Below are 12,794 nucleotides of genomic sequence, written 5' to 3' on the forward strand. Positions count from 1 at the left end.
GGAAAGAGTATTTTAATAGTCTTTTCAGCTAATCATGGATATTTTTGTTACTCCACCAGAACTCAACAAGTGGTAGTTTCTTAAAAGGTTAGTAGCAATGTGGAATTTTAAATGTATTAGTGACTTTTTCATACTTATTTATACTAAAATCCATTTGTCTTTTTTTGCACTTTGAATGATTCTGTAAGTATAATTGTTATCAACATGCATTGGTCATTTGAAAAATGTTGATTTAAGCTATGTGAATATTCCAAATACTGACACACTATGAAATATGAAGTCTGCTATCAAAAGTTCACCTATATCAATACCACCTTCTTTTGCTTGCAGAGTATCTTTAAATCTTGGGATTCTGTCAAGCACAGAATGATAGATGCTGTTTTTCCCACAATTTTAACTTGAAAACTCTTTTATTATTGGCAACAAATACCATCAGTGACAGCTCAGTTTGTTCATGTTAAAGAAAAAAGTGTCTGCCAAAGACCCAAGCCTGAATGGCCATGATTTGTCAGTCCTTCTTTCCAGTAAAGATGGTATATTTCATGAAGAAGGCGGTTTGCTCAGCCCACCACTGAAGCTGTAGCACAAGTGCTTCTCCCCAGTTGCCCATAGTGCTGCAGTCTGCACAAGGGCTGTGTAAGACTCACTGTCTGAAACAGAGTGCTGAACAACCATGTCCTCAAGGGGCGAGACCGAATAATAATCATTTTTACTTCTGCATTAAGAACATCCTTAACGTGGGTGGCATGTTAAAAGATCTGACGAGCCCTGGTACCAGCTGATGCTGGGCCTTGGTCTGTGCCCTTGGGCTGGTGGTTGGCCCCACTGTTGCTTTTGCACCATTGATAGAAATTGTGATGCAGTGAAGAAGATTTATAATGTCTTAGTATTATTTTGAAAGTAATTTTGATGTTATGGACCACTTCCTGTCTGGGGAGGATGTGAGGGAACAGATGGTATACATTGTCATGTTTAATGTGGGTTTAAACATTAGTAATTGCTGGGTCTTGAGAAGTTGCTTTTGCTTTTCCCCTCTGGTGCTTGTCTGCAGCCAGGGGTAGGGACTAAGGGAATATTGTACCATGGTGTTAGAATTTCTGGAGGAAGAACATAGCATTCATTTGAATTTGATAGCATTTGTTTTTACTTTTTCCCCCTCAGGTACAAGTGCTTCCTGAGAGAATTGAATTGTTTTGATTTTAGACACAAAGGAAGTATATGTACTGTGACTCATTTGAATTAGGGTATCTCAAGGAAATTATTTGTAGCTTCTGCCTTACCTTGGCCTGCATCCTCTGAGAAACTTCCATTGAGTAAATTGTTTGTGCTAAGTTCTGTGTCAGGGACGAAAAGGGTAGGTTCCCAGCCTCTGGGAGTGCAGGGAAGAGAGTCAGGATGAAGCAAGATGAAGGCTATTGGCGGGTTAGCACGGGGTCTCTGGGAAGCTTCCCAGGAAAGGTGCTGTGTAGTAGGTGTTAGAGAAGATGCAGGCCTGGCTTGGGAAAGGAGCACAGGCCATGGCAACAAGAAGGAGAGGGGACGCAGTCCAGGGAATGGCCAGAGGCTGAGGGCTGAACACAGGCCGCGTGTGGGGGCTGTCGCAGAGGAGGACACATGCAATCAGATCGCGAAGGGTCCTGCTGGGACTTGACCTCATAGGCCAGTGGCTTTGAAAGCTGGTTCCAGACCAGCAGCGTCAGCATCTCTTGGGAACTTGTTAAAGATGCAGATATCCAGGTCCAGTGCCAGGTATGGGGGTGGGGCTGGGCTGGGCTGTACATTTCAGCTAGCTCTCTGGGGGATGGCCTGGTGCGGGGGAGGTGAGAGAACAGTTCAGGCTCTTTGAGCAGCCTTGAGTTTTAGAAAGATCACTCTGAGGGTTCTCTGGAAGGTGGGACGGGAGGGGGGCGCGGTTAGGGAGCAAGTCATCCAGTGTTTCTGTGGATATGATGTGGAGCCGGACCAAAGGCAACAGGAAGGAATGGGTTTGCTGGAGATAGATTCTCTGGAACTTTATTGCTAGTAGACGACGTAAAAGCCGAGACAGCTGGGCTTTGCTCTGTGACCTGCCGGCAGTCACGAATGGAGAGTTTTAAAGGCTCTCTCTGCCTTGTGTCTTCAGGGAAGAGCTTTTACTGAAAGTGAAAACATCCCTTCAGATAACTTGCTGGAGCCTCTTCCATCTCCTTTTTGAGGTTGTCGCTTAGCTCAGGATGGCGACCTCTGGCCGGGAAGTGCGCACATTCAGGGCTCCCAGTCTTGGAAGGGACAGCGCAGTGTTGTTTCACTCACTCTGCACAACTACTGGCAAGCTTAGTAAATGGCACATGGCATCCGGCTCCTTATGGTGCGTGTTGCCTGTGAGTCTGCGTGGAGTGCTCTTTTACTATTGAAATCTTACCCATCTGTAGCTCCATTTGGTAAACGTGTGTGTCCAGAGGGGTCTCTGATTTCAGTTACAGTGATTATTATGTTATTATATTATGTTCATATGTTTATCAGTAAAAGTGTGTTAAAACTTCTATTCTTCAGTATTTTTAATTCTTTTTCTTTGTGTCCCATTTTGTCTTACAGATTTGTCAGACTCCAGGGCCTTCAAGCTGTGATTAATCTGATGGTTCGTGAAACAACTGGGAAAACAGATGTTTTGTGTGCCATTTGAAGAGTGTGTGTCTATGTATATTTAAAACTTTCTTTCTATACATACACATTTACACGAGAAGACAGGCTCATTCTTGTGCTCTCTTGAAGAGTTTTACAACTGATGAAAATTAATTTAAGAATCAGATGGAGCAACTTGACACCACTGGGCTTGGGAGCCCGGGGAGAGAAATACATCACTAATGGCCAGTTTTCCATATGGTCTTCACGGGTAAAGAAAGTTTGCAAAAAGAAGAGAAAAAAAAGCTTGCACAGATCAAGCCTCAAAAATACCTCTCCAGTTTAAAGAAGGAACTAAGTGAGAAGGTGACTGAGGGGGAAGTGTGATTTCAAGCTTTGCAGGTGGAAGTGTGCCGTGCTTTTTGCGCTTTATTTTTCAGTGGGTCTGGTGATTTGGACAGACGTTAAGATTCAGGACTGAAGGGTGGCTCTCACTGTGTGCTTATGACTGGAGGAGGCCAGCCAGGGTGTGATGGGGCAAGTTTGAACAATGAACTGATTCCTTTGCCTTTTTTCAGTTAACTGAAAAAAGTCCAGAAATTTTAATTTATTATTTCCCTTTTTCTTGCCTGTATCTGTAGGATAGTTCCTTAAGGTAGCAATTGAAACTGCTAATCACAAAATAATTATCAAGGCGCATCCTTGTAAAGCTTTTTTCCTTGGACTGTACCCGGGGCATTTGGAGACGGTCTCTGAAGGTGGTCAGGAGAGTGCCCTTCAGACAGCACAGTCACTCTTCAGGGAGACAGTGAGAAAAGAACCTGACTCTTGCCTGTGTTTCCATTTTAAGGGGTTCTCTCCCGTGTTGAGTCCAGGCATACTTGCATGTAAAAGGGGGACCAGTTCATGGACTTAATTCTGGGATTAGTTTTTTCCCTTCAAGATGGAAAAGCACGTCATCCTTAAGAGCAGAAAGGGGAGGAGTGACTAGGGGAGGGAGTACGGAGACCTCCTGTAGCCCAGCTGGGCTACCCTTTGTCCACACACGTGTTTAGATTCACTGGAGGCCCACGCTCCCGTAGAGCCCTGGAACCTCCTGGCTCTGCTGGGGGCAGGGGCTTCCTCGCCTGCCTCTATGGCCCCCAGGGCTGCGTCAGCCTGTGTCACGGCCCTCCCTGGGGACACAGCCACCTTCTGGGAAGCCCGGTTGGGCTCTGAAGTTGGAGGTTTCTGGCTCTGAACAGCGAGGAAAGAGTTTTTTTTTTCCTCCTAAAATTTGGACTGCTGTCTGCACAAACTCTAGTCTGTTTTGCACGGTTTGTGTGCCTTTTTCCCTTTATGCAATCTTCAGCTTTAGCAGCAGAAATTTGTCTAGCTGAGAAAGCAAGCCCGAGGGTGGCTTCAGAAAGAAGATGATCCCGTGTGTTCTGCCTCTGTATCTGAACTTTTGAAGGGGACGCTCCAGCTCGAGGGATTCTTTAAGCCTTAAGTTACTTGAAATCTATGTATTTGCAGCCCTTTGTGTCTGGAATCACATTACACTAAACTGGAATCTCAGGCTGAATAAGAAGAACCAAGTGAAAAGAACACTCAGTTTCTTTATCACCACTTGTCAACGATGCTCTTTCTCCAAAGGGTCACCCGGCGCTTCCTCTAAGGACTTGAAAATAAAAATGGCCGCCACGTTTTTTTTTAAGCATTATCTTTTCTTAGCAGACTGCCATCATCTTTTATAGAGGAATTTTTCACTATGCATTTGGTGGAGCTTTCTAAAATACTGACCTTCTAATTAGAATGAGGTCAGTTTCAATTAAAGGGGTCAGGCTAAACAGCGCAAGCCAACCACAGAATTAACACCAGTCAGTGAGAGCAATTGGTTTAAATTTTTCGGCATTTAGCCTTGCTCTTTAAGTAAAACGGTTCTTCCAAAAAAAGTATGTATGCAGCGGTGGAGCATGGGCCTGTCCTGTGCAGCGACTCCAACATCCTCTGCCTGTCCTGGAAGGGCCGTGTCCCCAAGAGTGAGAAGGAGAAGCCCGTGTGCCGCAGGCGCTACTACGAGGAGGGCTGGCTGGCCACGGGCAATGGGCGCGGCGTAGTTGGGGTGACCTTCACCTCCAGCCACTGTCGCCGGGACAGAAACACTCCACAGAGAATCAACTTCAACCTGCGAGGCCACAATAGTGAGGTGAGCGGGCTTCTGTTTCACTTTCGGTCTGGTCACGGGCGGTGTTTGTAAGCCCCGCCCGGCATGGACTCCAGGTCCTCAGACTTGCTGCCAGGGGAGACTTCTCAGATGTGAACCCTGTCTTCTGTGTGTGTTCCCAGGGAGACCCAATTCCTGGTGGCCTGTATCACCTCTCCAGCATCCCTCGTTATCCTTTCGCCGTGGTTGGTGGGCCGCTCCCTGGCAGGGACCCCAGGGTGGCGTTCTGACCAGGTGTGGGATTGGATGAGATGCTCCTAACCTGCCTGTGACGCTCTGAGCCTGTGGTCACCTTTATCCAGGCAGAGTCCCTGCCCCGGGGTCAGATGGGCTGTGCAGACCACAGACATGGTGCTGACTCGGTCATGCACAGTTCACATCTGCATGCTTGGTGGTGGCCTCACACCTAGCATGTATTCCCATGTCGGAGGTAGACAAAAGAACTAACTGGACGGAAATGAAGGAAGTCATTAGTGGGACAAGAGCCATGATTTTTCACATCTGCTGGGTATAGTATATTGAGGACATTATGCTATGTATACCTGTGTATAGATTCCTTTGTGCTTCTGATAACATAAATGTGGTCATTATCTTTGAAATTCCTTCAACCAGCATTTAGTGAGCAGTGTGTTTAAAAGAAGTGTACTTACATAGCCTGTTAACCATATTCATGCTGCCCTGTCCACTAGTTTCTTATGAGGAATCCACCTTATATTGTAATTAAGTGGTTTTGGATAGAAGGCAATGGCACCCCACTCCAGTACTCTTGCCTGGAAAATCCCATGGATGGAGGAGCCTAGTAGGCTGCAGTCCATGGGGTCGCTAAGAGTCGGACACGACTGAGCGACTTCACGTTCACTTTTCACTTTCATGCATTGGAGAAGGAAATGGCAGCCCACTCCAGTGTTCTTGCCTGGAGAATCCCAGGGATGGGGGAGCCTGGTGGGCTGCCGTCTCTGGGGTTGCACAGAGTCAGACACGACTGAAGCAACTTAGCAGCAGCAAAGGGAATATTTTTGAAGGGTCAGTTCAGTTGCTCAGTCATGTCCAGCTCTTTGCGACCCCATGAACCGCAGCATGCCGGCCTCTCTGTCTATCACCAACTCCCGGAGTTCACCCAAACCCATGTTCATTATGTCGGTGATGCCATCTAACCATCTCATCCTCTGTCATCCCCTTCTCCTCCTGTCCTCAGTCTTTCCCAGCATCAGGGTCTTTTCAAATGAGTCAGCTCTCCACATCAGATGGCCAAAGTATTGGAGTTTCAGCTTCAACATCAGTCCCTCCAATGAACACCTAGGACTGATCTCCTTTACAATGGACTGGTTGGATCTCCTTGCAGTCCAAGGGACTCTAAAGAGTCTTCTCCAACACCACAGTTCAAAAGCATCAATTCTTCGGCACTCAGCTTTCTTTATAGTCCAGCTCTCACATCCATGCATGACCACTGGAAAAACCATAGCCTTGACTAGACGGACATTTGTTGGCAAAGTAATGTCTCTGCTTTTGAATATGCTATCTAGGTTGGTTATAACTTTCCTTCCAAGGAGCAAGCGTCTTTTAATTTCATGGCTGCAATCACCATCTGCAGTGATTTTGGAGCCCCCCAAAATAAAGTCTGACACTGTTTCCACTGTTTCCCCATTTATTTCCCATGAAGTGATGGGACCGGATGCCATGATCTTAGTTTTTTGAATGTTGAGCTTTAAGCCAACTTTTTCACTCTCCTCTTTCACTTTGATCAAGAAGCTCTTTAGTTCTTCTTCACTTTCTGCCATAAGGGTGGTGTCATCTGTATATCTGAGGTTATTGGTATTTCTCCTGGCAATCTTGATTCCAGCTTGTGCTTCCTCCAGCCCAGCATTTCTCATGATGTACTCTGCATATAAGTTAAATAAGCAGGGTGACAATATACAGCCTTGACGTACTCCTTTCCAGTACTCCTTGGAACCAGTCTGTTGTTCCATGTCCAGTTCTAACTGTTGCTTCCTGACCTGCATACAAATTTCTCAAGAGGCAGATCAGGTGGTCTGGTATTCCCATCTCTTTCAGAATTTTCCACAGTTTATTGTGATCCACACAGTCAAAGGCTTTGGCATAGTCAATAAAGCAGAAATAGATGTTTTTCTGGAACTCGCTTACTTTTTCAATGATCCAGCAGATGTTGGCAGTTTGATCTCTGGTTCCTTTACCTTTTCTAAAACCAGCTTGAACATCTGGAAATTCACGGTTCACGTATTGCTAAAGCCTGGCTTAGAGAATTTTGAGCATTACTTGACTAGCATGTGAGATGAGTGCAATTGTGCAGTAGTTTGAGCATTCTTTGGCATTGCCTTTCTTTGGGATTGGAATGAAAACTGATCTTTTCCAGTCCCGTGGCTAGCATTAACCTTTAGCGTACATCTCAGTGATTATTTACATATGCGATCTGAAGTGTAACCATCAGCAAGATTGGGGTGCAGGGCATTCCCGGGATCCCTTTTCAGGCCCTGTACCCCACTGCGAGGTGACTGAGATTCTGGCTTCTGTCGTCTCAGACCAGTTGCGCCTGTGCGTGACCTTGCTCTGAGTGGAGTCATTCCTTTGGCTCTGCGTCTGGCTCCCCTCACTCAGCGGCGTCTGTGAGGGACAGCCCTGTTGTGTGCCGCGAGTGTGCTCTCGTGCGTTCTTCAGTCTCCCCCTGGAGGAGGGCACCACGGTCTGTCTATTCTGCTGGTGGGCATTTGGAATGCTTCCAGTTTCTGGCCATTTTGGTGAAATGTGCCGGTAAGACTCTTGTGTGTGCCTTCTTGTGGATCTCTGCACTCTTGACGGGTTTCTGGGCCGTAGGATGGGCATGTGTTTAACTTTAGTACGAATTGCCCGGAACGATTTTCCAAAGTGATTGTGCCATTTGATACTGCTGTAGTCAGTGTATGGAAAGTCTCAGTTGTGTAAGAAACTTAATTTGGATTTGAATTTTTCATATTAAAAATGTGATTTTATGCAAGGAATTTCTGTTTATAAACAGATGCTTGTGTTTTTCACACGCACACACACACACACACACACACCTGTAATTTTGAACTGGACGCTCTCTTAGAAAACGTATTTTAGATTCTGCATAACAAATTACCATGGACTTAGTAGTTCCCAGTACCCACTTCTTATCTCACAGTCTGTAGGTCTGCAGTCCTGGCTGGGTCCTCTGTGTGGGGTCTCAAGGGTGGGAAGCAAGATGGCAGTAAGGACTGTGAGCTTTTCTGAGGCTGGGGTAGCCCTCAGACTCGTTCATTTCTGTTGACAGAAATGAGTTCCTTGCAGTTGTAGGACTGAAGCCCTCAGCCCCGAGAGCTGCCCAGGCTCCTGCCTCATGGCACTCTCCACAGCATGGCCACCGTGTCTCCATGGCCGGCAGGAAAGCATCCACTGTAGCTCCGAGTCTGACTTTGCACCTCTGGAGAGGGCTCATCTCCGTGTGAGGGCGTCGTCCAGGGTGTACACACCAGGGACTGCTGCTTTAGAATTCTTTCTACCACCAGAGAGGTGATGATAATTCCCAGTGGCATGCATATTTCACCATTGAAACTATTTTATGTGATTTTTCCATTTTGTAATTTTATTTTTCATTTCTGTTTTTTTTTTTAATTGAAGTACAGTTGATTTATAATGTTGTATTAGTTTCTAGTGTACAACACAGTGGTTCAGTTATCCATACATATAATACTTTTTCATTTATTTTCCATTATGATTTATTATAAGATATTCAATATATCTTGGAATACATGTGGGAAAAGAAAGATACTGAATACAGTTCCCTGTGCTACTTTCTGTTGCTGATGTTAGAATAGTTCCTATTTATTGGGCGCCTGCCAAGTAGGGTGACCAGCCATCCTGGTTTCCCAGCGTGTGAGACTCCCAGTGCTAAAACTGGAGAGGTCACGGGCAGACTGCCGTGGTTAGTCATCCCACTGCCCAGGGCCAGACTTGGTTCCAGCTGCCTTCCAACCTCAGTTCCTCATGGGTGTCCACAGCAGACTTAGGGGTAGATACTATCATTCCCATTTTACAGGTCGGAAAGCTAAGGTTTATGGACGTTAACTGCTTTGCCTTGGTTCATACAGCTCGTATGGAGAACAGCTGGAATTGGACCCCAGAGCTCTGCCACTCTTCTTCAATATATCTTTATTTTCTTAGAACTTGTGTTATGTGTGAGTTCTCAGTCCTTAATCCACAGTTGTGAAGTCTCAGGGTTCTGAAAAGGAAAAGATTTTTCTGGCAAGACCTGAACTGATGTGAGGCTTTTTATTGTCACCACCCCATCACGTCAGCTGCAGAAATATTTATATTTTATTATAGGTGCTACCCAGACCCTGCTGGGGTTGTCATATATTGATGGTGTCTACTGTTTTCAGCATCTAAAATTTCAGGAACTCTGAATTTCAAAACCTACCTAAGCTGCAAGGATTATTCACTGCAGCTGAGTACTGCAATGATTTACTCATTTTGAGTAAATGTTTATAGACCTACATTTTTGTTTAAGGGAATCATGAAAGGCAACCTCCAAAGACTTCTATCTTTTTTCCTTTTCAGGAAGGATGACGTTTCAGTATCTCTGTCCATTGCTCATTTCCCTTATTTTCACTGCCCTTCCACACAAGGCGCAAAGTCCCCTTGTGCCCACCCTGACACACGGACACCCTGAAGACTCTAGTGAAGGGCTGCGGCAGGATTTTACTCTTCTTTCTGGCCACGGGATAACTAGACTGCAGACGTCAGATCTAGTCATCAGCTGATTTCACAACTGAAACACTTGGGAATGTTTTTTTTCCAGGAAAACAATTTCTTACAGTTATTATTGATGTCATGCAAGTTAGTCACTTATTCTTTATTTAATGAGATTTTCTTCACTTGAGAGTGGACAGGCATTCGTCCATGCTTGGTGGGATTAGTTTCCTTATAGGAACACATCCACTGTGAGAACAGTGTTTCCTGGGTTCTTGGATTTTGTTACTTTTTTGCAGAGAAGCTTTTTCTGGCCCTCTGCTTGCCCGACTGCCCACCCCAGGCTCTGTGCTGTACACTGACCAGACCTCTGTGCCTGCGCTGGTGAGGCTTTATTCCGCACGCCCGACTCCCCAGCCCAGGCTCTGCGCTATACACTGAACAGACCTCTGTGCTTGCACTGATGAGGCTTTATTACAGTTACCTGCTTGTGTGGGCTGGTAAAACTTACTGAAAATGGTCTGTTCTCATGGTCTTAATTTCCTCGTCTCCCACTATTTCAAATATCATTCATTGAATTTAATTTCCTCTAACTTGTCAGCCTGCTTCAGTGGGGCTTCTTTCCCTACCACTCCACTGAGGTGGTCATGTTCCCAGTGACGCCCCGTTGCTGAACCTGTAGGCCACTTTATTGTTTTCACTCTCTTGGAAGCTTCCCAGGACTCCAGGCTCTCCTGATCTTCCTCTTACCTTTCTGGTCTCTGCTTTCTACCCTTCTTTGCTGATTCTGCCTTTTTTCGCCTAGTCAGTGTTGGAGGGCCCCAGGCATGCCCCTGAATTCTAGATCATCTCTCTAGGTTGGCAGGTGCCAGATCTACCTGTACGCTGACGATTCTCAAATTTATGTCTTCCACCTGCATCTCCTGAGAAGTTCCAGATTCTGTTCTTCAGTTTGTTGTCTGAGATACAGAATTGGACATCAGTCATTCGGCTTCTCAAACATTAAGTCCTCTCTGAGAGCCTCTTTCTCCACTGACCCCTCAGCCGTGAAACCTATCTCACCATCTGTCTTCTCCATCTCAGGAGATGGCCCCACAGCCGGCCAGGGAGTCACATGTCCAGCACAGCGCCTCCCTGCCCTTCCTTTCCTTGTTCCCATTTGTCAGCAAGGCCTTTGCAGTGTCTTCAACGTCCATGTGATGTCTAAGCCATGCCTTCCTCTCTCCTTTGCCATCTCACAGATCTTTTGACTTAAACTCTGTTGTTAACCCATTGTGGAAGGCTGTGCTTAACAGGGTATGTTTGGTTTCTCAAGTATTGTTAAACTATTCTAAAGAATTTGTATCCAGTGTACTTTAGTTATCCTTTCTCTTTCCTAAAAATACTGCATGACATAGGTACTAAGAGGAGCTAGTGTTTATCGAGTGTGTGCCGTGTGCCGGCACCGTTTCACCTTGACATCAGCTCTAGGACTTTGAACCTGCTCTTGCCATCATCTTCCAGATGAGGAAACCGAGGTGCAGCGGCCTCAAGCAGCTCACCTGTGATGACGCACCTGTGCTAAGTGACAGAGCTGAGACGGCGCCGGAGCCCCACAGACTCCACACTCTTAGCCTCTCAGAAAATGACCCTTGTTTTCAGTGCTCATTGTCTTCTCCGTGCTCGGTGGTTTCAAGACTGGTTTCTGTGGTTCACTCTGCCTTCAGGTTCCAACACAGCGGGCAAGAAGGGCCTGGGGACATCTCTGCTGACCCTGAGGAGGGAAGCATTGCCCGGCTGCGCGGGTGCTCACCCAAGCCCTCTGGTGTCTGCCCTGCCAGCTCCCCTCCTCTCGCCGTGTCTGAGCCTCGTCCCTGAGCCTCCCCAGGCTTCCTTCTCCTAGGACCTCTCTGCAGGCACTCTGTTCTGTGAAGCCAGTTGCCACCCTCCTCCACTTTCTGTCTTCATGTGCCGTGGTCTGGGCTTCTGGGTGTGCTTTCATGCTCCTTGTTTGAAGATGATTTCTAAGAAATGGATTAAGATCATTTTTATTTTGACATATTTTTAAAAGATTCTTAAAGACATAAGATGCAGATTTATTTTCCCTAGACAAAACCCAGAATATAATTTAATTATATTTTGTTAAGAAAATAGAATTTGTCAAAATAATGGCATTGTTCATATTTTCCTTTAGCAATTTGGTTTGTCTATTTTTTTTCTCTCAATAGCAATAAGTGATCATGCCTGAAAGTAATGTAGACACATGGGAAACTATCCTTTGAGTGTATATTTGCTGAAGAGGATGAGAAAGGGATGTGGGTACAAGACGGTAATTTTTTTGGTAACAGCCTCCTAGGGAAGCAGCTACAAGCTTTATCATGTCAAAGTGAGAGCGAACAAGATTATTATTGAAGTCTGGGAAAGAAATATTTCTTTAACTCTTGGGAATCTGTGTTCATGATTTATTAGTAGCTGAACCTATGGATTCTCAAGCCAGACAGCTTGGGTCTGAGCCGAACCCCGTCTGCATGGTGTGGGACACGTGTGTACCTTCAGTGTGCTGCATTGTTTGGTCTCCAAGGGATCACACCACCTGTCACCTGAAAGCGTGCTGGTGACCAATAGGTGTGACCCACAGACAGTGACATAAAAGAGCTCTAGTTTTAGTTTTTGTTTAATATTGTTAGATCATTGTCCTCGGATGTCTTACCCACTCTGCATTTCCTTCTGAAGCTGGCACGGTGGAGCCACAGCTTCTTGGCTAAGATTGCATGAGTTGGCCTCTCAGTTGTAGAATATGGGAATAGAATGTGAGGTGGGGGCAGGTTGAGGGGTTAGGAACAGGATGGGAGGTACCCCAGCTAAGGGGTTGGGGAGGCCGAGCTTGTGGCAACAGTTTTATTACAGGTGTGATTCTGGGACTTTGGGCACCTCATCTGTGTGAGGTTTCATATCTGCAAGGCATCCTTGACTTTGTCTCAAGCAGAGCTTGCCCATCCTGTTGGCTGCTGTCCGAGTCCGTGGGACAGCTCAGGAATGGATCCGTGTGCCCTGGCAGCAGGTATCACATTCTGTAGGAGATTTTTGTCTAGTGTTGATCAAAGTCATCTCTCTGGGATGTGGCCTGGGATGGGTGGGGAGGGTGCAGGTCAGGAGAGAGAGCCTGGGAACCTGTGCTGTGCATCTGCTTGATGTTTCTAATTGGCTCCATCCACGTGTACTCAGTCATCTCTGACTCTTTGCTTCCCACAGACTGTAGCCCACCAGGCTCCTCTGTCCATGGGATTTCCTTTAGGAATTCTTC

At 46.1% G+C, this 12,794-nt stretch overlaps 1 protein-coding gene across 4 annotated transcripts in view; it reads left to right on the forward strand.

Annotated features, from left to right (window-relative positions):
* The window catches only part of TULP4 (tubby like protein 4), a 199,192-nt gene that overhangs the window by 54,672 nt on the left and 131,726 nt on the right, over window positions 1-12,794 (forward strand). For all 4 annotated transcript variants that reach the window (XM_027551944.1, XM_027551945.1, XM_027551946.1 and 1 more), the window contains exon 2: window positions 2,575-4,789. In XM_027551944.1, the coding sequence (XP_027407745.1) occupies window positions 4,538-4,789 (252 nt within the window). In that variant the 5' untranslated portion in view covers window positions 2,575-4,537. The remainder of the gene's footprint in view (window positions 1-2,574; window positions 4,790-12,794) is intronic.

This window comes from Bos indicus x Bos taurus, chromosome 9, assembly GCF_003369695.1.
Source record: "Bos indicus x Bos taurus breed Angus x Brahman F1 hybrid chromosome 9, Bos_hybrid_MaternalHap_v2.0, whole genome shotgun sequence".
Taxonomy (NCBI): Eukaryota; Metazoa; Chordata; class Mammalia; order Artiodactyla; family Bovidae; genus Bos; species Bos indicus x Bos taurus.